General features: G+C 49.3%; 1 protein-coding gene and 1 long non-coding RNA gene across 3 annotated transcripts; one reads left to right on the top strand and one right to left on the bottom strand.

Moving 5' to 3' along the window:
* Nucleotides 1-3,832: 3,832 nt before the first annotated feature.
* Nucleotides 3,833-8,263, bottom strand: LOC118500201. The gene is made up of 2 exons (XR_004902755.1): nucleotides 8,173-8,263; nucleotides 3,833-6,634 (listed from the first exon to the last, which is right to left on the bottom strand). It is a non-coding gene; the product is annotated as an uncharacterized LOC118500201 (long non-coding RNA).
* On the top strand, nucleotides 6,499-21,025 carry AARS2 (alanyl-tRNA synthetase 2, mitochondrial). 2 transcript variants are annotated; one of them, XM_028509376.2, is made up of 22 exons: nucleotides 6,499-9,476; nucleotides 10,304-10,495; nucleotides 11,021-11,166; nucleotides 11,364-11,531; nucleotides 12,337-12,481; nucleotides 13,930-14,075; nucleotides 14,294-14,402; nucleotides 14,775-14,813; nucleotides 14,902-15,013; nucleotides 15,493-15,626; nucleotides 16,077-16,221; nucleotides 16,492-16,664; nucleotides 16,788-16,901; nucleotides 17,006-17,146; nucleotides 17,903-18,040; nucleotides 18,121-18,230; nucleotides 18,379-18,487; nucleotides 18,768-18,890; nucleotides 19,130-19,240; nucleotides 19,808-19,891; nucleotides 20,003-20,113; nucleotides 20,550-21,025. In XM_028509376.2, exons 1-22 carry the CDS (start codon nucleotides 8,988-8,990, stop codon nucleotides 20,712-20,714), a joined length of 3,204 nt encoding a protein of 1,067 aa, XP_028365177.1. In that variant the 5' UTR covers nucleotides 6,499-8,987; the 3' UTR covers nucleotides 20,715-21,025. The 2 variants fall into 2 exon arrangements, with proteins under 2 accessions (XP_028365177.1, XP_035880062.1); XM_036024169.1 differs by lacking the exon at nucleotides 20,550-21,025 and having other exon boundaries at nucleotides 19,130-19,236.
* The last annotated feature ends 2,026 nt before the right edge of the window (nucleotides 21,026-23,051 follow it).

Here is a 23,051-nt window from a genome sequence, read left to right as displayed (position 1 = left end):
CCTCCAGAGATGACCACTTAAAAAACAATATTTTAAAAATCAGATCTAAAAACAGATTATTTTCCCTTTTCTAAAACTTTATAAAAATACAATCATCAAGTATTCTTCTATGGAAGGCTTGCTTCACTCAACATGTTTTTGAGATTGGTTCATGCTGTGTACATGCGTAGTTTGTTCTTTCACAATGCTGTCTTCCTTCATCATAAGAATATACAACACCATAATTTGTTTATCCATTCTCCTGTTGATAAACCCCTGGACTGTTTCAAGTTCTTGGCTATCACAAGTAAAGTTATGAATATCTATATACAAATCTTTGGAAATGTGTTTTTCTTTTAGATAAATATCTACAAGAGGAGCTCCGGTCAGTGTGGCTCAGTTGGTTGGAGCATTGTCCCATTAACTGAAAGGCTGTAGGGTTCAATTCCCGGTCAGGACGAATGCCTGGGTTTCAGGACCCATACCTGGTTAGGGTGCAAATGACAGGCAGCTGATCAATGTTTCTCTCACATTGACATTCCTCTCTCCCACCTTCTAAAATCAATGGGCATGTCACCAGGTGAGGATTAAAAAAATAGTAATAAATATCTAGAAGAGGAATTGCTAGGTCATAGGATAATAATGTAATTCTTGATATGGTTGGATTTAAGTCTACCGCTTGGCTATTTGTCTTGTTGGTCCCATTGTTTTTTGTTCCCCTCGTCTTCCTTTCCATTCTTCTTTTGAGTTAACTAAATAGTTTTTATAATTCTATTTTAACTTCTCGACTGGCTTTTTAACTATACTTTGCCACATTTTTATTGCAATGAAATTTACATAATATAAAATTAGACATTTAAAAATAAAACCATTTAATACAATTCGGTGCCATTTAGTACATTCACAATGTTGTGCAATCATCGCCTGTCTAGTTACAAAACATTTCCATCTTCCCAAAATAAAACTCCATACTAATTAAGCATGACTATTCTCCCCTCCCTCAATGCCTAGCAACCAGCAGTCTACAATGTCTTTATGGATATACCTATTCTGGACAATGCATACAAGTAAAATCATATAACATGTGACCTTTTGTATCTGGCTTCTTTCATTTAGCATGTTGTCAGGGCTCATCCACGCTGCAGCATGTGTCAATACTTTGTTCCTTTTTAAAGTTGGACAAAATTCCATTGTATGCATATACCACATTTTGTTTACCCATTCTTCCATTAATGAGCATTTAAGTTGTCCCCACCTTTTGGCTATGGTGAATAGTGCTGCTCATTGCATTCTTTTGAGTGTTTGCTCTATAGCAGCAATTTTCAAGTGTTTTAATTGCAGAAACATTTTATACTCCTAAAAACTACTAAAGACCCCCAAAAGTTTTTATGTGAGAAATATAATTCAATTAAATTTTTAAAAATACTTTAATTAAAAAAATAAATCCACTGTTACCATAAACATGGTATTTTTATATATATTTTATTGATTATACTTTTACAGTTGCCCCAATTTTCCTCCTTTGCCTCCTCCTCCCATAGCCCCCTTTCCCTCCAGCATTCCCCCCTCTTAGTTCATGTCCATGGGCCATGCATACAAGCTCTTTAGCAACTCCATTTCCTATACTGTTCTTACATCCCCATCTATTCTGTACCTATCAACTTTGTACTTCTTAATCCCTGCACCTTTCCCCCCATTCTTCCCCTTCTGCCTCCCAGCTGACAACCCTCCAATGACCTTCATATCTGTGATTCTGTTCCTATTCTGCTTGTTTGCTTAGTTTGTTTTTTTAGATTCAATTCTTGATAATTGTGAATTTATTGCCATTTAAACATTCGTAACTTTGATCTTTTTCTTAAATAAGTCCCTTTTAACATTTCATGTAACAATGGCTTAGTGATGATGAACTCCTTTAGCTTTACCTTGTCTGGGAAGCACTTTGTCTACCCTTCAATTCTAAATGATAACTTTTCTGGATTAATGTAATCTAGGTTGCAGGTCTAGTATTCATCACTTTGAATACTTCTTGCCAATTCCCTGTAGATTGTAGATTTTGAGAAATCAGCTGACAGTCTTATGGGAACTCCTGTATAGGTAACTATCTGCTTTTCTCTTCCTGCTTTTAAGATTCTCTCTTTATCTTTAACCTTTGGCATTTTAATTATGATATCTCTTGGAGTGGGCTTTTTTGTGTCCATCTTGTTTGGGACTCTCAGTGCTTCCTAGACTTGTACATCTATGTGCTTCACCAAATTAGGGATGTTCTCTTTCATTATTTTTTTCAAGTAAGTTTTCAATTTCTTGCTTTCTCTTTTCTTTCCAGCACCCCTGTGATTCAAATATCAGAATGCTTGAAGTTGTTCTAGAGGCTCCTTAGCTTATCCTTTTTTTTAATTCTTTTTTCTTCTTGCTTTTCTGATTGAATGTTTTTTCTTCTTTATGTTCCAATCATTGATTTGATTCTTGGCTTAATCTACTCTACTGTTTGTCCCCTGTAAATTTTTCTTTCTTTCACTTAGTGCAACCTTTATTTCTGCCTGGGTCTTTTTTACGCTGTCGAAGTACCCAATGAGTTCTTTGAGCATCCTAATAACCACTGTTTTGAACTCAGCATCTCCATTTCATCTCCATTTTATTTAGTTATTTTTCTGTAGTTTTGATCAGTTCTTTCATTTGGGCTGTATTTCTTTGTCTCTTCATTTTGGCAGCCTCCCTGTGTTTCTTTCTATGTATTGGGTAGAGTTTTGACTCCCTGTCTTAGTAGCATGGCCTATTGTAGAAAAACACCATAGGATGGGGTGGAGCCTTAATCAATCACTTGGGCAGCCCTGGCTGCTGTGGCTCAATGGATTAAGTGCTAGCCTGCAAACCAAAGGGCCGCCAGTTTGATTCCCAGTCAGGGCACATGACTGGGTTGCAGTCCAGGTCCCCAGTAGGTGCTACACAAGAGACGATCACACATTGATGTTTCTCTCCCTCTCTTTCTCACTCCCTTCTCTGCTCTCTAAAAATAACTAAATAAAATCCTTTTTAAAAAAATGTATGTCTATTAAAAACAGCATTAAAAATAATCGCCTGGGCAGAGTAACCCATGTGAACTAGGTTGATGGAGTCTCCAATATGGTGTCACTGCTCTTTAGCCCTACATGGGGGAGGGCTCAGAAGGAGGAAAAGTCCACTCCCTGACCTCTGGAGTTTTGTCTGGAAGGAAGATATCCCCTGGCACTTGCCCTGATACCAGACACTTCAATTTCTCCCCATATGCCACTAGTGCCCTTCCAGCTGCTGCCCTGGTGCTGCAGCCCAGAGGGAGTAAGTCTGTATAAGTCCTAAGTCTATTGTGGGCCCTTTAAGAGGAGATTCCTGAGACTCCCACAGTTTCTTCTGTCACCCCAACCCCCACTGGTTTTTACAGCCAGAAGTTATGGGAACTCATCTTGCTGGCATTGGAAGCCTGGGCTGGGTAGTCTGGTGTGGGGCTGGGATCCCTCACTCCCAAGATATCCTTCCCGAGTTTTATCCACCACACATGGGTGTGGACTGCCCATTCCGCACCTCTGTGCCTCTCTGCGTTATACTCATGTCTCCACCCCTCCCACCCATTTGGAAGAATGTGACTTCTTTAATTCCTTGGTTGTCAGACTTCCATACAGTTAGATTCTCTGATGATTCTAAGTAATAGCTGTTTTATAGTCTAGTTGTAACTTTTGCTGTGGTTGTGTGAAGAGACGAGCTGTGTTTACCTATGCCTCCATTTTGACTAAAATTCCATCAACATAAACATGTTTTTATGAAAAATATATTTTCAAAAAAATAGCAGTAAGAGAGGCATTGTTTTATATTTTTGCAAATCTAACATCTGTCTTAAAAGACAGATGGGTTCTCATATCTACTTCTGCATTCAATCTGTTGTGATGTGTTATTCTGGTTGGCATTTATGAAGAAAAGCCAAGCTCATATAGATATATAACTGGAAAAGTGAGGACTCACAGATTTCCTGAATGTATTTTAGGAACCCCCAAAGTCTGTACCACACTTTGAAAACCACTGTTCTAGGGATTACAATAAATAAACATCTTTAACTTTTCTAAGGATACCTAGAGTAAATATACTACTTCATGTAAAATATAAGAATTTTGCAACTATAAAGTTCCACTTACCATCCCCCGCATCCTTTATGATGTATTACATAAGGCATAGGAGTAATAAACAGACATATACAATTACAAAATTCTTTTGTTTTAAACAGTTCAATGTTTTAAATAAATTGAGGGAAAAAAAGAGCCTTTTATATTCACTCACAGTTATCATTTCCTGTGCTCTTCATTCACTTAACACTCAACTTTCTATGCAGTAGCATTTCCTTTCAGCCTGAAATATTTCCTTTTGGTGCAGCCTGCTGGCAATAAGCTCTTAGTTTTTATCTGAAATTTTTATTTTGTCTTCATTCTTGAAAGATATTTATGCTAGATAAGGAATCCTGGGTCAACAGATTTTTCCCCCACCACTTTAAAAATGCCTTTCCACTGTCTTCTGACCTCTATTGTTTCTGATAAAAAGTCACGAAATTTTTCTCTTGCTAAAGTAGTGACTATTTCTTGTCTCTTTTTTCTGCCTTAAAGTAAAAAAGCTTCCAAAGGAGGGGGAGATGGTGGGAGTAGCCACATATCATATATTTCATTTTTGTTTAAAGTCTGCATTTTAAAACTTGAGGCATGTTGCTAAGTAAGGCTAGTAAGTGAGATGGGTGCCTATATGAATAGCATTTAGAACTCAAATACTGAACAAGGTTCAGGACTTGACCCATTTCTCTGCAAACACCCTTACCCATGCATGCCCCTCCCTCCATCACTCAGGTGGCAGAACCCCAGACCTAATTATGCCCCATTATCTATCTGCTCTGAGCACCTAAGCATGGATAGTGAAAATCCCACTGTGCTGACCAGTCTTGGTTTAAAGAGAGGACTTCAAATCTTAAAGGAGAGGCCAACACTGTCAGTTAATCTTACTATACTTCCCAGTAAATCTCCTTCTCTTTATCAAAACAGCAATTTCATCTCTTCATCTCACTGCATAGTCATTCATTAAGGAATTGCATGCAAGAAGATGAGAACTCCCTCACCTTCCCAGACCTACATGTACTGACCTGCTAATCTGTACCCAGATTTCCCTCTCTTATTATAATGGAAGGAGCGTCCCTGCTCCTGGTTATGGCCTACTCCTCCAGTTTGTACTGAATTTTTCCATCTTTCGGAATACTTAAAATCTTTACTAGTGTACTAATCCTCTCATTCTCTCTGCCTGGCTCTGCAATAGATACACTTTAAGGAAAAGAAGGGGATTAAGACAGAACCTACAGATTAAAAGATTTGCAAGTCATATCAACTAAGCTTTTTAAAAGAGCAGACAAGACTATAACATCTAAGATAGATGTATGGGTGATAAAACCATCAAGACACCCAAAGCTGTGATTACTGTAAAAGTCAGGGCAGTGGCCACCTTTGCCAGGAAGGAGGTGGTTGGGGCCAGGGCAGAGTCCATGGACAGCTCCTGGGGTGGTTGCAAGGTTCTTTTCCAGACCTGGATGGTGGATACAAAGATGTTTGCCCTCTAACAATTAAGCCTACATTTAATTTGGTTGACTTTTCTACATCTGTGTTTTATGATGACTTAGGAAAAAATAATGTTAAAACCTTTAACACAAGGATTGGCAAATTCTTTTCAATGAGCCAGATAGTACATATTTTAGACTTTTCAAGCCCGCAAGCAAAATCGAGGATATTGTGTAATACTTTTATAACCATTTAAAATGTAACCATTTAATAATGCATAAGGATAAACCCAAGCGTTACAAACTGAGAGGGTCCACTAATCCTTGAATTTTCGATCCCAGGAAGTTCACGTCCTCGAGCTGCCCAATCCAAGCCCCCACGCCCTCTCCGGGTTCCCACAGGAGCCGCTTCCCTTCTCTGCCTCAGGCCGGCACTACTTCCACGTCTCTCAGCAACAGGTGGACAGGCCTGTCACCTACCGTAAGACCCAAGGTGGAGCTGAAGGAGTGAGCACGCATGCACACAAGGAGCTCTCCGCTCCATTCACACGTTCTGGTAGAAAAGGGACACCGTAGGGGCACATAAGCCCTAGCACCTCGGCATACTCAAAAGTGTGTGTCCCGACTTTTCCCACAAGTCCTCTACCACACTCTAATCATTCCAGGCGTGGTCCAGCAAACTAGGGAAGCAGCAACAGCATCACCTGGGAGCCTGCTAGAAATATAGAATTTCCACCTCAACCCAGACCTACTGAATCTCAGTCTGCATTTTTAACAAAATACCAGGAGATCCCCATCCTTATTAACATTTGACAAGTGTTGCTTTTACAATCCAGATAAGGCCAAGCCATATATAAATACATCAAGCTAGGAATACCTCTAATAGATTGAACTTTTAACCTAGACACTAAAAGACAGACTTTGTGATTTATAAGAGGAAGTTCCCCAAGCTGAGTTCTCTATACTCAGTAAGGGTAAAAATTCCCTTGTGTCTCTTCTAACCTTCAGTCCAGGACAGAATGCATCACTGACCTCAGGTTCCTGCTGTCAAAGCCAATGGGGAAATCAGGAAGGGCAATTTCCATTCCCAGAGTAAGGGTGTGGCTCCTTTGAATAATGTGAAAAGGGAGGGTCCAAAGAATGGGCACCATGGAACCGCAGGATAATTAAGTCAAATGGTAACATAAGGGTAATTCTAGACCCAGGGAAGGCAGCACCCAAATCCAGCTGAACAAGCTCCCAGGAAATAGACCCCACTTGCGTTTTAAACTTCAAAATGAAAATCCTACTAAGTCAGTGGGTAAGTACTCCTGGGAGAAGTTCCCAGATCAGTAACTCCCCAGTCTTATAAGTTCTTTCCATCTCCATCTATCTTGGGAAACTGCAGACCCCAAGTTTAACTTGCCTGACTGGCGAATCAGAACAGACACATCCCAGTCCTAAGAGAACCACTCCGCTTCACTGGGAAATATTAAAAAGACTGACTTACCAAAGAACACCACAAAGAAAAGAAAATGATCATGTGTTTAATGGCAAGGATGAAATAGTTAGACGAGGGAAAAACCCTTCTTCAAACAGAAAACTCAAAAAACACGGATCGAAAAATCCATGAGACATGCTACAACATGGATAAACTTTGAAAACATTATGCTATATGAAAGAAGCCAGTCACAAAGGACTATATATTATATGGTTGCATTTATATGAAATGTTCAGAATAGGCAAATGCACAGAGACAGAGAGTAGATTAATGGTTGCCTAGGGCCGGGAGGGATTGGGGGATTAGGTTAATGGATAAGAGATAGGAGTTACTTTTGGGGATAATGAAAATGTTCTAAAATTAATTGTGGTGATGGATGACAATTCTACGAATGTACTAAAAGTCACTAAACATACATTTCAAATAGGTGAGTTGTATGGTATATGAATTATATTTCAACAAAGCTGTTTGAGAATAATCCATGGCTCCACACTAGTTCTACATTAATCTTAAAACATGTAGTTCCGCTCTGGCTGGTGTGGCTCAGTGGACTGAGTGCAGGCCTGTGAACCAAAGGGTTGCTGGTTCAATTCCCAGTCAGGGCACATGCCTGGGTTGCAAGCCTGGCCCCTAGTGGGGGGCACACAAGAGGCAACCACACATTGATGCTTCTCTCCCTCTCTTTCTCCTTCCCTTTGCCTCTCTCTAAAAATAAATAAATAAAATCTTAAAAAAAAAAAAAAAAGCATGTAGTTCCTACTATAATGCAAAACCTGCCTGGGCAAAATCTGGGGGGGAAAAAAAAAGTTGACATCAGTACTAGGTAGAGGCCCCAGCTAGATTTCCCTAGCAAAACACTCCCATCTTAGTTTGGGGAAGAATTTTACAGTCTTGTCTCAAAATCATCAGTCTCATGGAAATCCCCATCTAGCTTTAGGTTCCTGTTTCAAAAACACTGGAAAAACCAAAACAGGCAAAACACACTTTCAAAACACCTTTACATAGACAAGGGAAGAAACAGAGGATCACGGGACAGATCAGAATACAAAGTTAAAAATTCACTATTATAGAAACTCAAGTTCAGAAAAGACTACAGATTTCCCAAGGAAGCTGTGTTTCAAAAGTCCCTAAATAATTCACAAAGAATAGTAGCCAAAAGAACCCACCTGATGGCTGAGGCCTTATAAGTGACCACACTGACCTCAGCTCTTCTGCCCCTATTGGATTTTCATCTTGACAATTCTCTTCTCAACCTGTTTAATTTCCCAAACCAAAACCAGAGGGTATCGTGAGGAGCCCTGCGAGGACTCTGGGCTGCACCCACAAGGGCCTGGGTGGGCCTCATGGTCACAGCTGTCACTCTGGAAAGTAAAACAGAAGGGGGAGATGGAACACTATCCCTCTTACCCTAAAGCAAAACATACAAAACCCTAGGGGCATTGGGATGCTCAGAGAGAGAGCTATCTCTACAGCTATCAGCCGACAGCTCCGTCCTGCCCTGACAAACACGATTCTCTCCAATCTCCAGGCAAATAAATTAAAAGACCAAATGTTATTAATTAATTAATAATGGAGCAGATGCTGTTTGGCTTCTGCCTCTCTGCTAGACTCCCGTTCTAAGGAGTCTGCTTCAGTCCCTAAAAACAAAAAAGCGATTTCCAATGTCAAGGACACAGGGAACTGGCAAGTACCTGGAAGAGTGCTGGGAACATAACAGGTATTCAATAAATTCGTTGAATGCCCCTTGACTGAATGCCGATATTACCTCCCTCCACCTCTGGCCTTCTTCCCTCAACCTGGAAGCGCGCACGCGCGCGCGCGCGCGAAGTTCAACCCACGCCTGTTCACTCCAGCTCCATTTGTACATAACCTTGCAAAAGTAATAAAATTAACAATTACTGCTACAATACAGGTTTATGGGGGCAGGAATTTCTGTTAATTCTGTTACTAACGTACCTTGAGTGCTTAAAACAATGTATGGCACATAACAGGCTCTCAATGAATATTTGCTTAATGCCGAATGAATTAAGGGCCTACAATGTGCCAGGCCGTTCACACTCCCGCAAAGGTTCCCTTCACAATCATTTCCAAATGGCGGCACAGGCCGCCTGGAGTCCTCCCACCACGAGGAGCCGCTATAGGAAACGCCCAGCTTCCTTCCCATGTTACCATTTATCCCCCGCGGTGCCCTTTGACCCCGCAAATTCTCTGCCCCAAGTTAAGATGGCGGCGTCGGTGGCAGCTGCAGTCGGTGGACTGCGGCGGGCCATTCGAAGGTCGCCCTCATGGCTGGGCCCCAGCCGACGGCCGCTCTCATCCAAGCCCCCTCCAACCCAAGCAACGGCCGTACGTGACGCTTTCCTGAGCTTCTTTCGGGACCGCCATGGCCACCGACTGGTACCATCGGCTTCCGTGCGACCCCGCGGCGATCCCAGTTTACTTTTCGTCAATGCTGGAATGAACCAGGTGGGGGCGGAGTTGGTGATTTTTTTCATGAGAGAAAGGCGTTACGAGATTGGGCAAAGAAACAAGGGGGGGCGGAGCAGTAGCTTCTGGGGAAACCGGTCCCTGGTTGGGTTAAGTGATTGGGAGCGCGACTTAGGTTTTGGGGAAGACTCGACCTGGGAACTTCTCGTTTGGAATTGAGTTTTAGACCCAGGAATGGGGGGTAAACTGGTGTGGAGGCCCATGGAGGTAAACTGGTGGAGGAAGTCTGGCTTCATTTATTCTTTCTTTGAATAAAGATAACTCTTTCATTACGTGATTATGGTATTGAGCACCTGCCAAATGCTAGACTATGTTCTCTAAACCTTTGGCTTTGAGCACGACTTACCCCCCTAGACTTGGTTGTCTTCATCTGTAAAATGGGCAGAGGGGCGGGAGAGGGGGAATCGCTTAAGATTAGAGGCCGTCCAAGATCCCTATTAAATACTGACATTGTAGGCATGCCCAGACTCAATTTTGTAGCCTATAGTTATTGAGTGTGGTTGAAGAGGCTGAGATGGAGGATGTAGGCATTAATTGCACTATTCCAAGCCACATCCCTCCTCCTTTTATCTTGCCTATCTCACCAGCAGAGGACCTCTGCTTCATGATTTATTCTGCCCTTGTCTGCCCCACACCAGCAGAGATGGGTGCCCCTAGGCTCCCAGGTTGCCCCCCTGGCCAAGACCACACTGCACTCTCACAGACAGTCAGCCTTCAGTCTAAACAGCTCTCTCTGTCCTCACTCTGCACATTTCTATTCTAATGAGGCACTGGGGTATCCTTTCCCCCTTCTTAACGTGTTGCAGTTCAAGCCTATCTTCCTGGGCACTGTGGATCCACGAAGTGAGATGGCAGGCTTCCGACGTGTGGCCAACAGCCAGAAATGTGTGAGGGCTGGAGGACGCCACAGTGACCTAGAGGATGTGGGCCGAGACCTTTCTCATCATACCTTCTTTGAGATGCTTGGCAATTGGGCATTTGGGGGTGAATATTTTAAGGTGAGTCTCTAGAAAGTTCTGGAGTTAGGGAAGGGTCAGCAGTCAACCAAGAAGGGGGTTAAGGTAAGTCTTCTCTCCACTCCTAGAGTCTGCTTAGGTAGAACCTCATACCAGACACAGGCAAAGTATAAGATGAACATATATAATAGGAATGTGTTTCATTTCCCTAATTGGATTGTAAGCTCCCCGATGGCCAGGACTATGCCTCCTGCCTCATGGCTGGTCAATAATTGTGTGAATAAATAGACAGTAATACTCAAATGCAGGATTTAAAAATCATTCTAGGCTAGACAGATTAGAGGATTTTATGGAGAAGGCTGGACTTAAAAGAAAGGAGTGGGGAAGCTTTCTGGGCAGGAAAAAACTCAAAAGAAATGATCATGGCTTATTTTAGAAACAAGATGGACAGTGGAAATGGCTTTGCCTTAAGCTGAGAGCTGAACTCATGTGGCTTGATTAACGCTTCAGTGGGACTTTCTTCTCACCCACCTTCCTCTTCCCACCGCATGTGGGTTTCAACTGCAGGTGGAGGCTTGCAGCATGGCCTGGGAGCTGCTGACTCAGGTCTATCAGATCCCTGAGGACAGGCTATGGGTCTCCTACTTTGGTGGTGACCCCAAGGCAGGGCTGGACCCAGACCTAGAGAGCAGGGACATCTGGCTCAGCTTAGGGTAAGTTCACCCTCCCTAATGTTTATTCCTGAAGGGCAGGAGGCCTGGAAAACAGACACTATGAGCATATCCCAGGAGACCATGGGACTAGTCCTGTTCCTCCTTTTGCTGAGCTTGATGGGGAGTCTCTCATGGCAGAGAGAGTCCAGCTTCTGGGTTTGTCTGTCTCCCCACCACCTGCCTTGCTTTCTTTCTAGGGTGCCTGCCAGCCATGTGCTTTCCTTCGGACCACAAGAGAACTTCTGGGAGATGGGGGATACTGGCCCTTGTGGGCCCTGTACAGAGATCCACTATGATCTGGCTGGTGGGGTAGGAGCCCCCCAGCTGGTGGAGCTTTGGAATCTGGTCTTCATGCAGTACAACAGGTAATGGGATGCTGAATCAGGAGGAAAATGTCTGGCTGGAAATTAAAAAGGTAGCAGTCAGGAGACTTTAATCCATTTCTTAATAAAAACAAACAAGCCCTGACTGGTATGGCTCAGTTGGTTGGGCATCGTCCCGCATAGTGAAAGGTCACCAGTTTGATTCCTAGTCATGGTACATGCCTGGATTGCACATGTCTGGGTTGCAGGTTCGGTCCTGGTTGGGGCACATTCAGGAGGCATCCAATTGATATTTCTCTCACATCGATGTTTCTCTGCTTGTCTTTCTCCTTCCCTTTTCCCCTCTCTAAATATAAATAAAATCTTAAAAAAAATAAACAAACAAACACTTAAATGGTACTTACTATGTGCCAGGCATATTTCTAAACACTTTTCAGATAATAACTGATTTGATTTAATCCTAGTCTTTGCCCATAACAGTTTAAACTAGTCACCACTGCTCCTTGGCCTCTGCTTTCTTATCAAATGATAGAGTTGAACTTGATGATCTCTTAAGATTTTCTTCCAGCCTTGACATGCCTCTAAGGGGAAAGAATTCTATCCCAGAAAGGGGCTCTCTGGTTCCAAGCAAAGGCCCAAGACAGGTGAGGGGAGATATCACCCTTTATGAGAAAGGACAGGACCCACGGCCATCACTGTTTGAGAGGAGGTGGGGGTTATACTGCCCTCTGGTTCCTCCCTCTGTCAGCCTCCTTGAACCCTTCCTTATTCCTCTACTCCATTTGAGCATCTGCCTCACACCTGTAATCCTGTGCGGGGCCTCACCTCGCATACCTTCCCTGGCCAGAGAGGCGGATGGAAGTCTGCAACCCCTGCCCCAGCGGCACGTGGACACGGGAATGGGCCTGGAAAGGCTGGTAGCTGTGCTGCAAGGCAGACGCTCCACCTACGACACTGACCTCTTTTCCCCGCTGCTCAACGCTATACACCAGGTGAGCCTGCCTCTTCCCTTCCGGAAGCCTCTCTGGCCTACTCATCACCAGTGCTTTTGGAATCTGGTCTTCATGCGACACAACAGGTAATGGGGTGCCGAGGCAGGAGGAAAATCCCTGGCTGGAAGTGAAAAAGGTAGCAGTCAGGAGAGTGGTGGCAGCTGTACTTCTAGGAGTTGGCTGACTGTCATTTTGAGGCAGTGGGGGTGACCAGGGCATGTGTCTGTCATCCTCCAGCAGGCTAGCTTGGACTTCTTCACATCCCAGCTCAGCAAGGTTACAAGGAGAGCAGAAACACACAAGGCCTCCTGAGGCCTAAGCTCAGAATAGTGTCATTTCTACCACATTCTGTCGACCAAAGCAAGTCACAGGCTAGCTGAGATTCAAGACATGCTTTCCTTGATGGAAAACAACTGTAAAGTCACACTGCAAAGTGGCATGCACACAGAAAAGGGAAGGATTGTGGCCACTTTTGCAAACAATCTACCACAGAGAGGAAGGCTAGAGTCTAGTCTTGTGGGATCTAGAAGTCCCAAGTGGGGCTTTAAATTCTAAGTGCAGCGAGTGGGGCTCTGAGTGGAGAGGAGCATGATCTGACTGACACTTTAAAAGGCCGCTCCTTTTGTTGTGTGGAGCATGGTCTGGAGGGAGATGAGGAGAAGCCGAGAAACCAACTGCGTGGCTATTTCATAGTCCAGGGAAGAAACAGTAGGGTGTGGCTTAGGCTGGTAGTAGTGGAAGTGGAGAAAAGTAGATTGATTTGAGAGATCTCATGGGGGTAGAAGCAAAGGCCGCACTAGTGGATTGGATGGGGAAGGGAAGGAAAAGACTAGTTCCCAAGTGTCTGATTTGAGCAATGAGCTGAATGGCAGGACTGTTTATTGAGCGGGGGCAGCTTGGGGAAGAGACAGGTCTGGGGCTGCATGAATCTAGCACACTGCGCTGGAGATCACACACGTACATACAGACTCTGCGCTGGAGATCACACACGTACATACAGCTTACATGAACCTCCCTGCCCCCCATAAAGCCTGCAGAGGCAAGTGTGGGCAGTGGAGAGCACTGGAGTCGGACAAGCCTGGTTCAGATCTCAGATCCGCTCCTGAGTTGTGTGTGACCTTGCGGCACTTAGATCCTCTGAGCCTCTGTTTCCTCTTACATTGAGGATAGTAATATCTCCCAGAAGAGGATATTTTAGGGGTTAGATGACATGTCGTCCAAACACCCACACAGTTCTATAGTAGAAGTCCAGTGAATGATCACACACCTGTGATGATCGGTAGCAGGAATGTGGGTCCTGAGGGCAGTGTCTGACTCCCATTCATCTCTGAAACTTCTCTAGCCAGGTCATTCCAGATGTGCTCAACTTTAAGGGTGCTGAATACCATCCCACCTAGGCCAGGTCAGGCAGGGCCAGCAGCCATGTCTTTTTCTCTCCTGCTTTCCAGGGCTGCGGGGCACCCCCTTACTTGGGCCGGGTAGGGGCAGCCGACGAGGGCCGCACAGACATGGCATACCGCGTAGTGGCTGATCACATTCGCACACTTAGCATCTGCATTGCTGATGGTGTCTCCACTGGAATGTCAGGCGCCCCGTGAGTCTGGAAGGACTACAGAGAGGGGAAGGTGCAGCTGGGGCTTGCAGGGGAGAGGGGGGAACAGATGAGAGGTGTGTCGGGTTGAGGTGGCATGAGGAGCTGGGGAATGGAGAGGGCTTTGGGGTAGGAGCATATATGGGACCTTGCCTCCCCAAGCCCCATGCTGCTGACCAGGGGCTACTGGAGATTCATATCTGGGTTCTGAACCCCTCTAGGCTGGTTCTTCGTCGCATCCTCCGTCGAGCAGTGCGGTTCTCTACAGAGGTGTTGCGGGCACCTCCTGGCTTCCTGGGCAGCCTTGTACCTGTAGTGGTGGAGACACTGGTAAGGGCAGAGCCTCCTCACTCCTCTGGGCCTCCCTGAGCACTTGGGGCATCTGCTGCTGAGCCCATGCAGTGCCCCCAGCCTGGGTTCGCCACCCTAAATGCCCACCCCAGTCAGCAGCCTGAGAAAGCTGGCACTGCTTACAAAAAGCAGGGAGCTTTCAGGATGCCTCCTTGCCCAGCTACTGAACCTTTGACCCTCTGCCTGTGTCCCCACCCCACATGGAAATTGATTTTCCATTTGGGTCCCTCCCCATGTCCATCAGCCCATCTGAGCCTCCAGGACAGCTGTCATCAAGGCAGCCCAGGGGGCAGAGGTAGAGGGCAGAGTGGTTGCCTTTCACACCTCCTCAGCCCTCTCTGCCTCCTCCAGGGAGACACTTATCCGGAACTACAGAAGAACTCAGCCCAGGTACTGGATTTGGATACGGGAGGGACAGGCTGACAAGAGAGTAGTAGAGAGAGGCTCTCCCTGCAGTCCTGTCCCACCTCCGGTTCAGATAGCCAACCTGGTGTCGGAGGATGAGGCAGCCTTCCTGGCCTCCCTGCAGCGGGGTCGTCGGATCATCGACCGGACCCTGAGGCGTCTGGGACCTTCTGAAGTCTTCCCTGGTAAGTGGAGTGCCTCGTGGGGCATGAGAGCCTCACTTCAGCAAGCCAGGGCAGGCCAAGGAGGAAGCTCTGGGCCAGGGCTGTGCCTCATATCCACCCCCTCTTCCTCCTACGTCCCTCTTCCTATACTCTTTCCAACACCAGGACCTCTCTGTTGTGGGAACACCACCCTGCTTCTCCCCATTTCCCCACTTTCTCTCTGCCCAGCTGGCCCTGCCTCAGTCTCTGCTTTCCAGGGCTGGCTTTATGCCTAGAATGAGCCTCTCTCCTCCTCTGAAATGATGATTGCCACCTGCCAGCTCTGGCCTTTGAGCACGAAGCCTGAAGGTGACCCCTGTCCTGGGCCAATCCAGTGTGGGGAGAGGGCACTTGTGTTTGGCACCTGGTGTGGTTAGAAAAGCCCTGACCCTTCTCTCTTACACCTCCCCCCACCCATCCTGCTTCTCCCCACTCAAAACCCCTTGTCTTCCTTCCAAAAGCCGAAGTGGCCTGGTCCTTGTCAATGTCTGGGGACCTGGGGCTCCCCCTGGACCTGGTAGAGCTGATGCTGGAGGAGAAGGGGGTGCAGCTGGACTCGGCTGGGCTGGCACGGCTGGCACAGGAGGAAGCCCAGGTACAAGCTGGGCGCCCCGCCAGGGTTCTGTTGGGACAGTCAGCCCACTCCCCAGCCCTGAGTTCCTAGGGGAGGAGCTACAGCTATTGAGGGAATTGGGGCTGAGGTGGGGTCTGTCCTTCACACAGCCCATAGAGAGGAACATTCATGCAGTGGGCTAAACAGAGGAGCAGAAGGGAAGGGGCCCGTATGGCGTCCTAGGACACATCTCCAGGGGCAGAATTGGATGAGGGAGGCCTGATCCTGAGACCCTTTGTGATGGGTGGCTCACCAGCCAACCCAGATCTCTAGCAGCCAGCCAAGCCCTGGGCACTTATTCCAGAGGGGATGCAGGGTCCACGGGGCAGTGTGTCAGGGACGGGGCTCTGCAGAGGCCTCAGTTCCGTTGCACTCTCCACGCACCCTTTCCATACACACGTGCACACACACATACATACGCCCATCCTGCAGCACCGGGCCCAGCAGGCTGAGGCAGTTGAGGAGCAGAGACTGAGGCTTGACATCCATGCATTGGGGGAGCTGCAGCGCCGAGGTGTGCCTCCAACCGATGACAGCCCCAAGTACAACTACCGCCTTCTCCCCAGCGGGGGTTACGGTGAGAGCCTGGGCTGAGGCAGGTGGCCACAAGCTTGCCTGGCTGTGGTTGGAACAGGCAGATGGTTGCCCCATGCATTCCCCAGGGTAGCCACCAGGGGTCTCTGTGGCCCTCAGCTGGACTTGCGGGTGTGCACCGCCCCCCCCCCCCCCCGCCCCCCACACCCCTCTCCCCACCAGGTGCCTTTTGGCTTCAAGTAAAGCACAGACCCACATGCATGTACATCTTTAACCCCTGCCTACCACTGATAGCCATCCTTCGCCCTGGCAGAGTTTGGCCCCTGCGAGGCCCAGGTGCTCCAGCTGTACACAGAGGATGGGAGAGCTGTGGCCTCCGTTGGGGAAGGCCAGCGCTGTGGCCTCCTCTTAGACAGGACCAATTTCTACGCTGAACAAGGGGGTCAGGCTTCAGACCGAGGTTACCTGGTACGGCTGGAGCAGCAGGTGAGTCCCTCTACATACAGAGGCTAAGTTCTGCAGGAGGCAGACCTGAGCCAGAAAGGTAGCCAAGGGGAGGGAAAGACTACAGGCAGTCACTCCAGCACCTTGGCCCCTGACCTCCCCTAGGATGTGCTGTTCCCCGTGGCCCGGGCCCAGGTCTGTGGAGGCTTCATCCTCCATGAGGCTGTGGCCCCTGAGTGCTTGAAGGTGGGGGACCAGGTGCAGTTGCACGTGGATAAGGTAAGGAAGAATCCCCACCCCTGCTGTTCTTGACACCTCGTAGCCCTTTTACTCTCTCCATGCCCTACTGTCACCCAGGGCGCTGGGTGACCAAAGCATTTCAGGCCTGGCGTCTGGGCTGCATGGAGAAGCACACGGCCACTCACCTGCTAAACTGGGCACTGCGGCGATCTCTGGGCCCTGGCACAGAGCAGCGAGGCTCCCATCTGAGTCCCGAGCGGCTGCGCTTTGACGTGGCCACCCAGGTGAGCACAGCACAGAAAGACAGGCTTCAAGTGAGGCAGCAGGCTCAGAGTGAGAAAGTCTGGTGGTGTGTGGAGTCCGGCCAGTCCAAGGGCCTGATCTCACTGCCACTCAGTCCCGTGGGAACCTGGGTGGGTGTCTTCCCACCAGGAAGGCATTGGCTAGACAGTGCTGGAGCCCTCGCTTCACCTCCAGCCACCCATCTTCCTTGTTCCTGCTGTCACCCGAGCTGAGCAGTTGTTGCTCCAAGGGGGCTGTCCTCTCCCTTCCCTGCCACACCCTTTCCTTCCTCTTCTTGCTCATCTGCTCAGCACTCTCCCTGGGAAGCACTCACTGGCTGAGCCCCATTCCACCTGACTACTTGTCCCCGCATCCCCCCTCCGTACTCTCTTCCCTTGGGCTGTCCTGTCATAAGCCGCCCGAATACAGAGCCTCCATTTTTTATTTCTCTACCGACTTTTAATGCCTGACAAAAGTACTACAGCTTCCAGTAGGCCCACTTCCAGGTAGCTTTCTAAGGAAGAGAATTGTTTGCTCCACAAATATTCGTTGAGCACCTGTTTGTTATATGCTAGCCACTGTTGTAGAACCCTGGGGTAGTTCAGTGAACAGTGACTGCTTTTTTTTTTTTTTTTTTTTTGGTATTTTTTCCATTACCAATTATCCCCCTTATACCTTCTGACTGCCTCTTTATGCATCATTTGCAGACATGGGGCTGACTGCCTGTCGGTCTGTCCTTTTCCCTCCCACCCCACCAGGCCCCACTGACCCCAGAGCAGCTCCAGGCAGTGGAGAGTGCTGTGCAGGAGGCTGTGAGGCAGGATGAGGCCGTGTACATGGAGGAGGTAGCCCTGGCACACACCGCACATGTCCCTGGCCTGCGCTGTCTGGATGAGGTGAGTTGAGGGAGCCCCCTTCGTGGAGATCACCTTCCCCCCACAGGCCAGGTAACAGACTTGTGCCCTCTCACCCACAGGTCTACCCAGACCCCGTGCGGGTGGTGTCAGTGGGGGTGCCTGTGGCCCGTGCACTGGACCCAGCCTCTCAAGCTGCACTGCAGACCTCAGTGGAACTGTGCTGTGGGACGTGAGTCTCTCCTTCTGCCTGTCCTGGCCTGGGGCTGGACCCTCACCCTGCCTTGGTCTTTGGAGCCACCAGCACCTGGTATGGAGCTCAGGCTGCTCTTTCCCTTCCCATAACCCCCTGGACTTCCTACTCTCTCCCTGTCCCACAGGCACCTGCTGCGCACGGGGGCTGTAGGGGACCTGGTCATCATCGGGGAGCGCCAGCTCGCCAAGGGCACCACCCGTCTGCTGGCCATCACTGGGGAGCAGGCCCAGCAGGTTGGCACGCCAGCAAGGCCCGGGAGGCTCTGAGTGGATGAGGGGCATGGGACTCATACAGCTGATACTCGGCTGTATGCTGAGTATCTCAGGCTGGGGGATGCCCGGCTGCAGAACCAGTGTTTCTACATGTGCACTGCAGGCAGCTGGCATTGTTGTGATTATTTGGTGCCTTCATGGGTCCTGATTGTTAAATATATCTAATTTGGCCCTGAGCAGCAATGGGTAAGAGCCTTGAAATAAGCCGAGCAGCCCTGACCATCCTGTTCCTTCCCTGCAGGCACGAGAAGTGGGCCAGGGCCTGGCCCAGGAGGTGGAAGCAGCCACAGAGCGGCTGAGTCGGGGCAGCCGGGATGTGGTGGAGGCTCAGCGGCTGTCCAAGGACATGGGACGACTCACTGATGTGAGGGCTGTATACACGTGCACACACCCTTGTCCTTATACTGTGCCCTTCCCCATGCCTCCCTGGACCCTTCCAGCCTCTCCCAGCTTTCCTGTTGGGCTCCAGCTGGCCTAGATGTTTGTCATTTGTCTGCAGGGTGGGATGTGGTGGGTGTGGTCTCTTCCCTGGTCCTGCTGGACCCTGCCTCAGGGACTGTGGCTCAGGGAGGGGTGAGGATGATATACTGCTTTTGGCCGTAGGCTGTGGACACTGCTGTGATGCCCCAGTGGCAGCGGCGGAAGCTGCAGGCTGCACTGAAGGTGCTGCAACGGCGTGCCAACACTGCTGTCCGGAAGCTGGAAATGAGGCAGGTAGGAGGGGGTGGCTGCACCCAGGGGGGCAGATCCCAGGCACACCAAACAAGGGTCAGAGACGCTCTAGAGTGAGCACAGAGAAGCCTCAAGGCCTGGTGGGGGGGGGGGGGGGCGGGTATCAGCTCCCTCTCCTGCCAGCTGGGCACCATCACCAGGCCCCCGCTTCTCTCTGCCAAACCACATCTCCCCAGCACCCAAGTTTGGTTCAGACTCTCCCTCCAGGAAGCTAACTGATCATTCCATTCAGTCCTAATTACTCCTTGACTGCATTCTCCTTCCTCCTGCCCCCTCTCCTCCATCTGTACTCCAGCCTTAGTCCTTCCACCTTCACTGACCTATTTGCCGGGGCCTGGAGCTAAGATGAAAGGGAGGAGGTGAGGGAGGGGAGGAAGGACCAGGTGGGACTCAAAAAAAAGGAGGCCATTCTAGGTAGAGCCCCTGGCCCTTCTGCTCAAAGCTAAAGACTTTTGCTGGGGGAGGGGATTTCTGGACTGGGGTTCAGTTCAGAAGTGAGGGCCAGTTTTCTTCCATCTTGACCCCTGTGCTGTCCTTCCTGCCCCACAGGCTGCACAGAAAACGCAGGAGCTGCTGCAGCGGCACTCAGAGGGGCCCCTGATTGTGGACACAGTTTCCACTGAGTCCCTCTCAGTGAGTATCGGGGTTGGGGGTGGCCCCAGGGTCTGGGGAGGAGGAAGTCCGGATGGGAGGTACCTGGGAGTCTAGGGGCTCTGGGGCCACCGTCTGCCCTCCCTTGTCCAGGTGCTGGTGAAGGTGGTCCGGCAGCTGTGTGAGCAAGTGCCCAGCACATCCGTGCTACTACTCAGCCCTCAGCCCCTGGGGCATGTGCTGTGTGCCTGTCAGGTGGCCCAGGTGAGGGAAGTGGGAGAGCAGCCCCCACAGCGCCCATCTCCTAGTCCGGCCCTCTGATTCCACTCCCTGTATTCCTCCCAGACGAAGGAGCCAAGACTGGGTGGAGGTGATCTCGGAGGACACCCACGACATATATAGGGTCATCTCCTTGCCCCTAACCACCACACAACCCCACCAGAGTATACCATGAGATCCCCTAATTACCAGTCTCCCCCTGCAGGCTGCACAGCCCTTGCAAACAAGTAGCAGACATTCATCACCCTCTTTACGCATTCCCAGCCCAACCTTCACCTGTTTTCCCCCCGACTCGCCCTACAATGTGCCTGGCTGGGCAGGGCGTGCTAGTCACCATGACTCCACTCTTGAGGGTACTTTGAATGGATGGTGGCAGGGAGGGGCAGCTCTGCATTGCTATCCCTTCTGTTTCTGTCCCCAGAGTCCCACACCAGCTTTCACAGCAGAGGCCTGGGCGCTGGCCGTGTGCAGCCACATGGGGGGCAAGGCCTGGGGCTCTCGAGTGGTTGCCCAGGGCACCGGAAGCACTGCTGACCTGGAAGCTGCCCTCAGTACAGCCCGAGCCTACGCCCTCAATCAGCTCTGACCCAGGGACTCACATAGACTAAAGAGACAGGCCAGTGACAGATACAGGTCAGTTGCTGACTATGGCGAGAACCAATCAAACAAAACTTCCTGAAGGAACCAGCAGAACCCCCCTGGAGACTGAAGGGGAGGACTAGAGGCCGGAGGCCAAGCAGCTGAGCTGAAGAGAGCCAGCCTGGGTTGGGTCCTGCCTGGACACCAGGAGATGTGGGCCGGCCAAGCCAGAAGTGGGGCCAGAGACACCCACACTAAGTGAATGTGAAAACATGGGCTGTCCTAGCTGTGACTGTTCATTAAAAAGTATTTCCCCCACCCTGCCTGGTGTGGCTCAGTGGATTGAGTGCCAGCCTGTAAACCAAGGGTCATGGGTTCAATTCCCAATCAGGGCTCATTCCTGGGTTCCAGGCTGGGTCCCCATTTGGGGGCATGCGAGAAGCAACCACACATTGATGCTTCTCTCCCTCTCTTTCCCCTGCCTTCCCCCCTCTCTAAAAATAAATAAAATATTTTAAAAATAAAAAGTATTTCCCAGAGGAGGAAGTTCTGAAGGTTCTTTTGCTTAAAAAGATCAGGCTTTCCCCTGCCAGCAGCCTGGTATGGGTGCTCCATCACCAGTCTGACTCCTCACCCTGGGCTGAAAGGCCACCTAAGCATCCACAGCAGAACCATCCTCACAGCCACAAATGCTCTGTCAGTCTCTCTGTGCCAGCCTGCTCTGGGCACCCACAAAGGCCTCCCTGGGCCCCAAGATCCAGAACTGTCGTGTGAAAGTCATTACAGCAGGGCAGATCCTCTGGTGTCACTTAGTTGTCTAACAGTGACTTGTCTTATTGAAGGCTCTGGTGATTGGTTGATAAAATGAGCAACAGGTACTTGTCAGTTGCTGGGAAGGTGGTGAGAACCAGACAGAACTTCCCATCCTTGTGGAGCTTCTAGTGGGAAGGAGGCAATAAAGAGAAAGAAGGTGTCAGCTGGAGATGAGGTCTGTGAAGAAAGAGCAGACAGGACGGGGACAGTGGGGTGGTGGTATTTCTTCCCTGAGAGGCGGCCTCTGCAGGGAGAGCTGTCCAGGCTGAGGGAACAGCCAGTGCAGAGGCGCTGAGGGGGAGGAGGGCAGGCACAGTGAGCTGGGAGAGTGGCAGGTGATGGGGTCAAAGAGCAGGAACCAGAGCAACGCTGTTCTTTAAAAACAAGCTGCACAGCACCTGCCCCATTCCGAGCTGAAGGAAAACCGGCGGCTCAGAGCAGGAAGGAGCAGAGGGATAGAGGGCAGCCCTTCTTCCCCACCAGAACGAGTTTATCCAGGACGCAGTCAGATGCCGTAGCTCCGCCTCTGTTCCAAAATCCCTGTTGTTATAGGAAGGAAAGGACCTCAGGGGGCCCATCTTCAAGTCAAAGGCTCCCTGGCTACCAATTTCTGGGGCTGTTTAATTAAAATTATCAGAGCAGAGCGGGCCCTCCCAGCATTTTCCCTGCATGATTTCTCATTCTTTGGGGGCACCCGTGATTTGTTGGTAAATCACTCTTAAGGGTTTGAAAGGGACCTGAACCCTGGTGCCCAGCCCTGACCACTTGCTCAGCTCTGTGGAGGTGCAAAGTCTGACCTCAAAATCTTGGCAACTGCAGCAGCCGTAGGGGTTGGCGCTCTCCAGAGGTCCAGCTTTTTACACGTGGACACTGAGGTGAAACATGGTAACCTCACTTTATTGATGAGTTAATTGAGCTTCTAAGATGTTAACTTATCCATAGTAACCAACTGGTACAGTTTTTCCTTGAGGAACACGGGGGCTAGGAGTGCCAATCACCCATGCAGTGGAAACCCACCCATAACATCTGCCCCCCGCGTGTGTGCATGCGCAGCCACACATCTGATATGCACAACTGTCGGCACAGCCGAAATTAAAGCTCAACTCTGCCTCCCTGTGAAAAGTCCCACCACCCTGGTTGCCTCACTCCTCCTGAAGGACAATTTCTTTTTCTTCCTAGTGAAGTTCACCCGTGCCCCTCAGGACAGCACATCCTGTCCCTCAGGGCTGGCAGGGTGCGGGGAGCCGTGCGGGAGGTTGACATCAGGCTTAGAGCTGTGAGCTGTGTGAAGGAGTGCCGTGGAGGCTGGAACCTGCCTGCCTGCTGCCAGACATCAGCCTTGTTTACATCTTAGAGAAAGGTGGAAGGTGCTGCTCTGCAGGGATGCTGCAGCCCACAGCTCTCCCGCAGAGCCTGCCCCAGAGGAGTCCCCGGAACACCTGCAGCTGCCCTTCCCCCTCCTCATCTTCCAGAAAAGACTGCTGATGCTTCTCCCTCACTGTCCTAACACTCGTCATCCCCCCCCACCCCC

Source organism: Phyllostomus discolor, chromosome 4 (genome assembly GCF_004126475.2).
Source record: "Phyllostomus discolor isolate MPI-MPIP mPhyDis1 chromosome 4, mPhyDis1.pri.v3, whole genome shotgun sequence".
In the NCBI taxonomy this organism is placed as follows: Eukaryota; Metazoa; Chordata; class Mammalia; order Chiroptera; family Phyllostomidae; genus Phyllostomus; species Phyllostomus discolor.
Note: the sequence above shows the minus strand (reverse complement) of the source record. Positions and strands in the feature narration are given on the sequence as shown.

Bases quoted from the DNA above. Each gene is read 5' to 3' on its own strand.
- AARS2 (XM_028509376.2), top strand. From the start codon at position 8,988: ATGGCACATAACAGGCTCTCAATGAATATTTGCTTAATGCCGAATGAA. The intron at 9,477-10,303 runs GTGGGGGCGGAG...AACGTGTTGCAG, and splicing joins TCAATGCTGGAATGAACCAG to TTCAAGCCTATCTTCCTGGG. The intron at 11,532-12,336 runs GTAATGGGATGC...TTCCCTGGCCAG, and splicing joins GTCTTCATGCAGTACAACAG to AGAGGCGGATGGAAGTCTGC.